The 11,478-nt window shown below is 49.5% G+C and overlaps 1 protein-coding gene across 1 annotated transcript in view; it reads left to right on the top strand.

Moving 5' to 3' along the window:
- Positions 1–422: 422 nt before the first annotated feature.
- itih2 (inter-alpha-trypsin inhibitor heavy chain 2) overlaps positions 423–11,478 on the top strand; it is a gene marked incomplete at both ends in the record, with an annotated part of 11,933 nt that continues 877 nt past the window's right edge. The window contains 19 exon segments of the mRNA XM_080518548.1: positions 423–518; positions 1,116–1,148; positions 1,318–1,356; positions 2,347–2,519; positions 3,327–3,431; positions 3,559–3,721; positions 3,799–3,906; positions 4,379–4,507; positions 4,585–4,701; positions 4,838–5,006; positions 5,091–5,216; positions 5,751–5,932; positions 6,006–6,191; positions 6,308–6,447; positions 6,569–6,741; positions 7,994–8,146; positions 8,221–8,334; positions 10,129–10,327; positions 10,395–10,598. Of these exon segments, the coding sequence (XP_080374674.1) occupies positions 423–518; positions 1,116–1,148; positions 1,318–1,356; positions 2,347–2,519; positions 3,327–3,431; positions 3,559–3,721; positions 3,799–3,906; positions 4,379–4,507; positions 4,585–4,701; positions 4,838–5,006; positions 5,091–5,216; positions 5,751–5,932; positions 6,006–6,191; positions 6,308–6,447; positions 6,569–6,741; positions 7,994–8,146; positions 8,221–8,334; positions 10,129–10,327; positions 10,395–10,598 (2,609 nt within the window).

Here is an 11,478-nt window from a genome sequence, read left to right as displayed (position 1 = left end):
TTGTGGCCAAAATACAACATTACACATTCCTCGTGCAAAACAGAGTTCTGCATTTAAATGTTTGATATTTGTGCAATTCTGGCCTTTAAGACGAAATCTGATATTTGTACTGTGACTCAGTTTGTGTTTCTGTCTGTTTAGATGAATCCGTGCTATTTATCCGCCCTCCTCCCCGGGTTCAAGTTTCAAAGTGCTCTGCTTTCTGGGTTCCATGAAAAAAAGAAACACAACAAATATTGACTGGGTTCAAGAGTTGATCAGTTCAGTGGATTTTAACCTTCAGTTTGCAGCTCAGTTCCCCGCAGAACGGGCCCGTCTTCCTCCCTCCTCCTTTCCTCTCTTTTACTTTATCGCTTTTTTTGTTTTCTTTTTTTAAATGTGCATTTGAGATTATGTGTGTGTGAGTCCACAGGCCTGGAACCATGAAGTGTGTGCTGGCTCTGCTGCTGGGCCTGCTGCTGCTCCACCACGGCCGCTGCTTTGAGTTTGTGATCGACGGAGAATGGGAGGAAGAGACGGTGAGTTTAAATGTCTTTTTCCTGCCAATCTGAGTTTAGAGAAAAGTCTGAACTGTAAATCTAAGTACACAAATATTGTACGTGTGGGACAGAAACAAGTCAAAAGATAGATTTACAATGCAATTTCTGTGAACTAATAGTGGCTATATCTGTTGTTGATTCTATTCTGAACACTTTGCTTATCATAAATGTTCCTACTTTGTCAAGAATTTGATTTATTTTGTTAGAAATTAAGTGTTTTTTTGCAGGAACGTGAACTGGACATCACATCATAGCCTTTACTAATACATCACGTGCATTTTTCACATCTATATTTTCATTACTTTTCTCTATTTTGAACTCCCATACTAACTCAAAATTCACCACATGTTTGTCTTGATGTAAAAACTACAAGCAGGAAGTTCTTCATTAGTTGTAGGAAAAATAGAAAAGTCAGATTTCGACTTCAAATGTGTTATTTGATAGTGAAAATCTCATTTTAAATAATAAAAAAAAAGGTGCTAAATCTCAACTTCCCTTCACATCTGTGTGAAATCTCTCAAAATGTACCGTTAATACTCATCGATCTCTACGATGACGTGTGTTTTCTCCCGTCAGACACACTGGGAGGATCAGCGGGAGAGACATAAGGTGAGCGCTCGCCTCCTTCGGGGAAACTGTGGGTGTGTTTTTACATGGTTGATCGATCCTCGTGATTCATCGCCGCGATGAAACAAACAAACTGACAAACAAACCCCAGTGATGTGAGGCCCCATTCCCCCGGCATCGTGAGGCTGACGACTCCCTCTGTGTGTTTCAGAGAGCCATATTGACCAGCGAGGAGCAGGAAGACTTTGAGGTACGACCGTCCGCTTGTTGTTCTGTGGCAGAGTTGAACCTTATCTACTAATCAATACGCAGCTGTTTGAGGAGATTCCCGTGACTGACAGGTTATTGACTTTGCTGGCCGTTACCGCCACAACGCTTTCCTTTTGCTTTACCCAGGTCTGGTTTTATATCTTCTCAAACTGTCCCGAAGTGATTCTTATTTATATCTGAGGAAAATATTATTAAAAAAACAAACAAACCTCAAAATGTTGCAAAATAAAGAAGCCAATAAGCTAGCCTTGTAATACCATGTTCCACCATTAGGTGGTGCAGTGAATAAGTCACTCCTGCAGTAACTCACGACTCCCTGGTGTACAAAAGTAGCATCGCTTAAATTCTACCTTCAGCGTGCCGATGGCACCAAAGGAAAAGCCCAAAATAAATGTTAGTATGAAAAACTATTTATTTTATATCATCTCCAAAAAAGTTTTTTCAAACAACTTCTGTGAAATAATACAACATAATGCTCTTAAGCTCAAACAAACTGAATTATTAACAAGATCAAGGTAATCCAACAAACGGCAACCTTGGCCGATTCCTCGAAACAATTTAATATAAGAATAGATTAAAACATTTTTAAAGAGTTGAATTCAGTGAAGGTTGAAGAAGTTTTGGAAAAAGGCTCCTCAGTTGGACTTTGAATTTTCAGTTAAAGACAATGAGCCTGGTGTCAAATTACGAGCTCATTGAAACAGAATCTTTAACATAATGAACTGGAGGAGCTGCAGAAAACAAGGCTGCAATCTATTTTAATCAGATGCACAATGAGGCTGGGCTCAAATTACAAGTGTGTGATGAAAGAAACGCGCAGACAAAAATGGTCTTGGCCATAAAGAGACAGAATCAAAGAAACATTGAAAAGCAGAAAAGGTCTGGAAGGGGTGACATGAGGAAGTCCGGGTGAGTTCTAATAATCATCTTTACTTTACCAAGTCCAAACGTCTACATTCTGCCCCGGCAGGCTATCCGTGGCGATGACATCACCGTCAAGCGGTACCAGGTGGAGAGCCGCATCACGTCGCGCTTCGCCCACACCACCGTCAGGAGCTCGGTGGTCAACTCGGGCGCCAAGGCCCAGAGCATCGGCTTCAACGTGCAGATCCCCAAACGGGCCTTCATCACCAACTTCACCATGTGAGTCACTCGATGGTGGGAGACGGCGGGAGACGGTGGGAGACGGTGAGAGACGGTGAGAGACGGTGGGAGACGGTGGGAGACGGTGGGAGACGGTGAGAGACGGTGGGAGATGGTGGGAGACGGTGGGAGACGGTGAGAGACGGTGAGAGACGGTGGGAGACGGTGAGAGACGGTGAGAGACGGTGGGAGACGGTGGGAGACGGTGGGAGATGGTGGGAGGCGGTGAGAGACGGTGGAAGACGGTGGGAGACGGTGGGAGACGGTGGGAGATGGTGAGAGACGGTGAGAGACGGTGGGAGGCGGTGAGAGACGGTGGAAGACGGTGGGAGACGGTGGGAGACGGTGGGAGACGGCGGAAGACGGCGGGAGACGGCGGGAGACGGCGGGAGACGGTGGTGGACGGTGGGAGACGTGGGAGACGGTGGTGGACGGTGGGAGACGGTGGGAGACGGTGAGAGACGTTGAGAGACGGTGGAAGACGGTGGGAGATGGTGGGAGACGGTGGGAGATGGTGAGAGACGGTAGGAGACGGTGAGAGACGGTTGGAGACGGTGGAAGACGGTGGGAGACGGTAGGAGACGATGGGAGATGGTGGGAGACGGTGAGAGACGATGAGAGACGGTGGGAGACGGTGGGAGACGATGAGAGACGGTGGGAGACGGTGGGAGACGGTGAGAGACGATGAGAGACTGTGGGAGACTGTGGGAGACGGTGAGAGACGATGAGAGACGGTGGGAGACGACGAGAGACGGTGGGGAGACAGCGGCAGACCCCGGCCTGACTCTGCTTCTCTGTCTGCCGCAGGAACGTGAACGGCATCACCTTCATGGGCTCGGTGAAGGAGAAGACGGTGGCCAGGAACCTGTACGCCCAGGCCAGAGCCCGAGGCAAGGCAGCAGGCATCGTCAGGTACTGAAGGCCAGAGGAAGATGATGAAAGATGATGATGCTGGATCCACATGCTCTGAGTTGGTTGGGCTGTGGCGACTTCCACTCCCTCTCTCTCTCTCTCAATGACGATGACGACTGGTTCCCAGGGCGAACTCCCAGGACTTGGAGACCTTCAAGACAGAAGTCCACGTCCCTCCAGGCAGCAACATCGAGTTCGAGCTCCACTACCAGGAGATGATGCACAGGCGCTTGGGTTTCTACGAGCACACGCTGTACCTGCAGCCGGGCAGGCTGGTGCCTCACTTCCAGGTGAGGAGATCCTCCATCACCGTGCCTTGGGCCTCATCCTCGGGTCTGTAACCGGGTTGGTTCTTTTACCCCCCCAGGTGGACGTCTACATCTACGAGCCGAAGGGGATTTCAAACGTGCACACGCCGAACACGCTGGGGGATCAGTTTGCCGAACTGATTCGCGTCACGTCAACTAAAGAGAAGGTAAAGTCTGGAGACGGTTGAAGGAGCTTTTATGACTTTGTTGCTGTGGATCAGTGGGTGGAGCAGGTTGTCCCACTAAGGTAATAATAATAATCATAATAATAATACACCTGCACACTACTAGCAACTGCTGGAGACTGAAGAAACACGTTGGACTTTAATGGTTTTGATTGTGTGAAGAAGCATCGATCTCTTTGAGCAGTTGAAGGTATTTGTTGAAGTTTCTGCTGTCGGTTTTTCAAAAGAACTGTTCAGAAGTGATTTCTGAGATTTCCTGGATGCATTGAACTCGGACATCACTCAACTGTCTCTCACGTATTCGGCAATATTGTCTTAAGTGTTTGAAAATGGCTACAAAGATGGAGATTTTTAAAATCGTTCTCCCTCTTGCTCTCGATATAAAGTCTTAATTCGGAATCACGATGTCACTGGTACCACACGCGAACACGTCTCCGTCTTCCCCCGCCGCCAGGCCCACGTCGTCTTCAAGCCCAACGTGCAGCAGCAGAGGAAGTGTGAAAACTGCACGGACAGCGCCGTCGACGGCGTCTTCACCGTCAAATACGACGTGAACCGAGACGACAACGCCGGAGAACTGCAGGTATCCCACATGGGACCGTTTAAAAAAGCAGAACCTCTCCGCAACCAGGAGCCGACCTTCTCCTCTGTGGCCTCCAGGTGTCCGACGGCCACTTCGTCCAGTTCTTCGCCCCGTCCAACCTGTCCCCCCTGCCCAAAAACATCGTGTTCGTCATTGACGTGAGCGGATCCATGTGGGGCGTCAAGATGAAGCAAGTGAGTCGTTATTGACTTTGTTGTACACTTTGATCCCCCCTTTTGTGTTTTTTCTTTCTTTGAAACGATTTGTTCACATGTCTATTACTCTTTGTGCGGAACCGCGCCCTCACGTGGTCGTTCTTTTGCTCCGCAGACGGTGGAAGCCATGCAGGCCATCCTGGAAGACCTGACCATCGACGACCAGTTCAGCATCATCGACTTCAACCACAACGTGCGGTGCTGGAGTGAAGACCTGGTGCCTGGATCCTTGCTGCAGGTCGCAGACGCTAAGAAATACATCCAGGGCATCAAACCCAACGGAGGTATGGCGAGAACGTTCTCCACCGATCGAAGTCGGTCCGGCGCGGCCGTGAGATGAACGTGGACGTACGTCTGATTGAGTCCAGGCACCAACATCAACGAGGCCCTGATGAAAGCGGTCCAGGTCTTGGTGAAGGCGTCCAACCAGGGACTGATCGACCCTCGCTCCGTCTCCATGATCATTCTGGTGTCTGACGGCGATCCCACCGTCGGTAAGAGTCCAGACTGAATTAAAGCGTTCCCAGATTGAGTCCAGGTTTGTAGGGGGTGTTTCTCCAGGTACTCCCATTTCCTCCAAAGAGCCAAAGTGTCTCTAAACTGCATTAAGTTGGATGGATTGATGTCTTTTCATGGTTCCAGGGTATATCAACCAACATGAATACCAAACAAAAGACGGACAATATTGCTTTTGTCCTGTTTTTTTATACAAATCCCAGAAGCTGCCAAGTAAATAGAATAGAATTACGACACATTGTACCATGCAAGAGGGAATCATTTCCCGTCACTCTAAAGCCGGGGTGTCCAACACGTTTCATCTTGAGTGGCCTGGAAAGGTAAAATAGTGCTAGAATATGTTACAGAAAATGACTCCAATCTCTCGCTGTTGTGAATTTGTTCTGCAAGTATCTCAGAAAATCTAAATATGTTGCGTACCAGAGGAACTGGTTAATTGTCGGGAACAATCAAGGTGACGTCTCACATCCTAAGTTGAAGTTGAAGAAAGCAACTCTGCTTCGCCGCCGCAGGCGAGATGAAGCTCAGCACCATCCAGAAGAACGTGAAGCGCGTGATGAGGGAGGAGTTCTCTCTCTTCTCTCTGGGCATCGGCTTCGACGTGGACTACGACTTCCTGGAACGCATCGCCTCGGAGAACCGAGGCATCGCCCAGCGGATCTACGCCAACCACGACGCCGCCGAGCAGCTGCGGGTACGAGCGCCGCGCCACCGCCGCGCGCAAACTCACGCCGATGGCTAACGACGCCACCCTTTTGTCCCCGCAGACATTTTACAGCCAGGTTTCCTCCCCCCTGCTGAGGAGGATCACCATCCAGTTCCCCGAGGACTCGGTGTCCGACGTCACCCAGAACCGATTCGACAAATACTTCGGCGGCTCGGAGCTGGTGGTGGCCGGCAAGGTGCTGCCGACGGACAGCGACACGCTGACGAGCTTCACCACCGCCTCGGCCGTGAGTCCGACAAAATGCTTTAGCGGGCTGTTGGGATCGCCAACGGATCACGCGGGGGAACGGAAGGGGGGGGGCGGCGCGAAAGAGAAGGGACGTCACCGGTGTCTGTGCCGCAGGCCCGTCTGGACATCACGCTGGAGACGGAGGTCGACACGGCGGAGCTGGACCGGGAGCTGGCCAAGCAGCAGCACTCCTTCACCGGCTTCGCCAGACAGATGTGGGCCTACCTGACCGTCAAGCAGCTGATCAGCGAGAGGTGAGCGCCCCCTTGAGGTCACCAGAGCCCAGGCAAGGGGGGGGAAACGAACACACACTGGAACACGGAGACATGAATGGAGTTGGAGATGGAGTTGTGGCCGTGGCTCCCCTCCCCCCAGGTCCCTGGCCCCCACGGCGGCCAAGAAGAGGAAGATCACCCAGCAGATCATGGCTCTGGCCGTGGAGCACCAGTTCGTGACGCCGCTCACCGCCCTGCTGGTGGAGAGCGAGGACGCCAGGGAGCGGCTGCTGGCCGACTCCCCGAGGGACCCCAAACATGGCTGCTGCTCAGGTGGGCCTCCTCGCTTCGCCGTGGCTCCAAACCTTCCAAATCAGCTTGGATTTCACTTTAGCTCTAGTTTGATTTGACACTTTTTTTTAATGAGTCTTTTATTCGATTTTTCTTTTCCGATTTGTGACCTTTGCATCTTCAATTCGCTACATTAAAGTAATATTTTTTTGTGTTTTTAGTTCTGTTTTATTAGGTTTGTTACATTTGAGTAATTCAATCAGTTTTGGAAATTCAGATCTGTCATTTGAGATTGAAACGCTTCATTTGTGCAGATTAGAGGCAATAAAAGAATCGAGGGAGAGTTTCAGGGGGATGTATGGACCTTATGTATATATTTAGACACATCAAACTGTCTCTTCTTAATTCCAATAGTTGATCTCTTTAAAACTTTAAAGTAAAAAAAAGAAACCGCATTTATCTTAATGAATACATAAAAAGTGAAGCCCTGAGTTGCATTAAACTTCATTAAAGAGGCTTTATGTTACATTGGAGTAATTCAATCAGATATCTCATTTGAGATTGAAACGCTTCATTTGTACGGATTAGAGACAATAAAAGAATCGAGGGAGAGTTTCAGGGGGATATATGGACCTTATGTATATATTTAGACACATCAAACTGTCTCTTTGAATTCTTAATTCTAATTTACAACAGCTCAAGGTAAAAGGTGCAGAACTTATAAAACTATGGAATTAAAATATGTAAACATAGAGCAAAAAAGAGCACAAAAAATAGAATATGTACAAATAAAAATAAAATATAAAACAATCCAGTAAAAGAAAGAAGTCTCTGAGAATTCTTAATTCCAATAGTTGATCTCTTTAAAACTTTAAGGGGGAAAAAGGAAGCCGCATTTATCTTCATGAATAAATAAAAAGTAAAGCCCTGAGTTGCATTAAACTTCATAAAAGAAGCTTTATCTTACATTCGAGTAATAAATTCAGATTTCTCATTTGAGATTGAAATGCTTCATTTGTGCAGATCAGAGACAATAAAAGAATCAAGTGAGAGTTTGGCCTTATGTATATATTTAGACACATCAAACTGTCTCTTCTTAATTCTTAATTCCAATACTTGATCTCTTTAAAACTTTACAGTAAAAAAAAGAAGCCGCATTTATCTTAATGAAAACATAAAAAGTGAAGCCCTGAGTTGCATTAAACTTCATAAAAGAGGCTTTTATTTTAAGTGTGTGATTGATACTCATTACTGGACGTTGTCGATGCTGCTGTTTGCCGATCAGGCGCCGGAGGGTTAGGAGGCGGCAGCTTGGCGTCCAGCGGCCTGGCTCCGGTGCGGGTGGTGTACCAGCCCCCCCCCTGGGTGCAAATGACCACGCCGCCGCCGCCCAGCCAGGCGGAGAAGGGTCCGGAGGAGTGGGCGCTGCCCCAGAAGGTCAACCTAGGTAAAAGCACAAACACACAAAGGGGGGGGTCAGAGGTCGACGGCGACCGACTCTTGTGGTTTCTCCCCTCCCAGTGGACAACGACCCGCACTTCATCGTCCACCTGCCCGCCAGCAACATGGACGTCTGCTTCAACATTGACTCCGAACCGGGTCACATCCTCAACCTGGTGTCGGACGCCGGAGCAGGTGAACGACACTCCCGGCTTTTCTTGTCTCACTTCCCTCACTGCCACTTTTAGAATTCTTTATAGACCGACGTCTCTATGAAGAACACCTTGTTCAAATGTGGTTTGAAAGAGTGAAGATAGGACATGAACGGCAGTAAAATGGTATTAAATAAAGATAAAATAAGAGTGAAAACAAGCAATGATACTCATTTCGTCATCTTTATGTCCATTTTTTAAATATATTTTTAGTTTCCAGTTCAGTTCCTGTCAATCATGTTTCTATTATATTGTTGTTGTTGACCATGACTGTACTCTACAGTTTGTCTCATTTTTAACCTGAGAGAGACGAAATCATTTCCTCGTGCTTGAACAAGCGTGAAAACACCAGCGAGTTCTCCCTCTTCCTCTCCCTCCTCCTCCTCATCCTCCTCCCCCTCCTCCTCCTCATCCTCCTCATCCTCCTCATCCTCCTCCTCCTCCTCCTACCCTTCCTCCTCCTCCTCCCCCTCCTCCTCCTCCTCCTCTTCCTCCTCCTCCTCTTCCTCCCTCCTCATCCTCCTCTTCCTCCCTCCTCCTCCTCCTCCTCCCCCTTCTCCTCCTCCTCCCCCTTCTCCTCCCCCTCCTCCTCCTCCTCCTCCTCCTCCCCCTCCTCCTCCTCCTCCCCCTCCTCATCCTCCTCCTCCTCCTCCTACCCCTCCTCCTCCCCCTCCTCATCCTCATCCTCCTCATCCTCCTCCTCCTCCCCCTCCTCCTCCCCCTCCTCCTCCCCCTCCTCATCCTCATCCTCCTCATCCTCCTCCTCCTCCTCCTACCCCTCCTCCTCCTCCTCCCCCTCCCCCTCCTCCTCCTCCTCCTCTTCCTCCTCCTCCTCTTCCTCCCTCCTCCTCCCCCTCCTCCTCCCCCTCCTCATCCTCATCCTCCTCATCCTCCTCCTACCCCTCCTCCTCCTCCTCCCCCTCCCCCTCCTCCTCCTCCTCTTCCTCCCTCCTCCTCTCCCTCCTCCTCCTCCTCATCCTCCTCCTCCTCCTACCCCTCCTCCTCCTCCTCCCCCTCCTCCTCCTCCTCTTCCTCCTCCTCCTCTGCCTCCCTCCTCATCCTCCTCCTCATCCTCCTCCTCCCCCTTCTCCTCCTCCTCCCCCTTCTCCTCCCCCTCCTCATCCCCCTCATCCTCCTCCTCCCCCTTCTCCTCCTCCTCCTCCTCCTCTCCCTTCTCCTCCCCCTTCTCATCCTCCTCCTCCCCCTTCTCCTCCTCCTCCCCCTTCTCCTCCCCCTCCTCCTCCTCCTCCTCCTCCTCATCCCCCTCCTCCTCCCCCTCCTCCTCCTCCTCCTCCTCCCCCTCCTCCCCCTCCTCCTCCCCCTCCTCCTCCTCCTCTTCCTCCCTCCTCCTCATCCTCCTCCTCCCTCCTCCTCCTCCTCCTCCTCATCCCCCTCATCCTCCTCCTCCCCCTTCTCCTCCTCCTCCTCCTCCTCTCCCTTCTCCTCCCCCTTCTCATCCTCCTCCTCCCCCTCCTCCCCCTCCTCCCCCTCCTCCTCCTCCTCCTCCCTCCTCCTCCTCCTCCTCCTCCCCCTCATCCTCCTCCTCCCCCTTCTCCTCCTCCTCCTCCTCCTCCCCCTCTTCATCTTCCCCCTCCTCCTCCTCCCCCTCCTCCCCCTTCTCCCCCTCCTCCCCCTCCTCCTCCTCCTCTTCCTCCCTCCTCCTCATCCTCCTCTTCCCCCTCCCCCTTCTCCTCCTCCTCCTCCTCCTCCCCCTCTTCATCTTCCCCCTCCCCCTCCTCTCCTCCTCCCTCCTCCCCCCCCCCCCCTCCTCCTGCAGGACTGGTGGTGAACGGTCGGCTCGTGGGCTCCAAGCAGCCGCGGCGAGGAAAACTCAGCACCTACTTCGGCTCCATCGCCGTCTACTACCAGCCCGACGGCGTCAGCGTGACGGTGCACACCGACCGCGTCGCCCTGAGCGACGGCACCAACCGCCACTCCTTCACCTGGGGCGCCACCGCCGAGGTCACCCAGGACGGGTAAGAGACGGGCAGCAGCTTCCCGACGGCGGCGTGGGCCACCGGCTCAGCGTGGGGTGTGTTTCAGGGTGAGGGTCTCCATCGTGAAGAACTCTCACGTCACCGTCACCGTCAACGACGACATCCAGGTGATGGTGCTGCTGCACCGCGTGTGGAGGAAACACCCCGTCAACGTGGACTTCCTGGGGATCTACATCCCCAACGACAACCGGTACTCGCCGCTGGTCCACGGACTCATCGGTAAGGTCGTCGCCACGCGCCTTCACCTCCGGTCACCAACAGAATTGAAAAAGTGAAATGCATTAAAATGCAAAATTTTTCTACTTGACTGGATTTTGGAGGTCAGAAAGAAAATGTCACTTCTGTTTGATTAAAAGTTGACTTTAATGTCTTAGTTTTCGTGTCTTAGAATATATATATATATTTTTTAGAGGGGGCCCAAATATGACTGCTTTCCCTTTTTCCTCATTTTTAATAAATGTAGAAATTCTGCAGCATCTTTACCCGTCTGAGTGTCCAGAAGCACTTTAATGAAGCTACTCTCATTAGCTTTAAAGCATTTTGCTCGTCATTTTTGACAAGAATTTTTGATAAACAAGAATATAAAGAATATAAAGTTATATACCACAAATAAATTATTATTATTATTATTAATAATAATAATAATAACATGAATATTAATAATAATAATACAATAATAATAATAATATGAATATTAATAATAATAATACAATAATAATAATAATATGAATATCAATAATAATAATACAATAATAATAATAATAATAAGATAGCAGGATAAGAAACAGTTGAAAAAAATCTACATTAATACATTCAGGGATCAACATTTTTAACATGAATATGAACAAATATGAGCTATTTCATCATGTTTTTCACACTATAAATGCGTTTCTGAGCCTTTTCATGAACTCAGGTTTATCATTTTAATTTATCTGCATTACTTACATTTTTTTTTAACTTTTAAATGTTATTGATATCGATCGCTTAAAAAAAAGTCCCGTTTATTGATTTATGGGCTGGACCTCAGGGTCAGAGGTCGTTTATCAGTATCTGAGCCGATTCTTTGCGTGTTTTCTGTATGTGAGGTGAATTGTTGGATGGGAGCCGGACTGACGGGTCATTTGCTGATT

Source organism: Blennius ocellaris (genome assembly GCF_963422515.1).
Source record: "Blennius ocellaris genome assembly, chromosome: 22".
NCBI lineage: Eukaryota > Metazoa > Chordata > Actinopteri > Blenniiformes > Blenniidae > Blennius > Blennius ocellaris.
The sequence above is the reverse complement of the archived record's forward strand: the minus strand, read 5'-3'. Positions and strand labels throughout refer to the sequence as shown.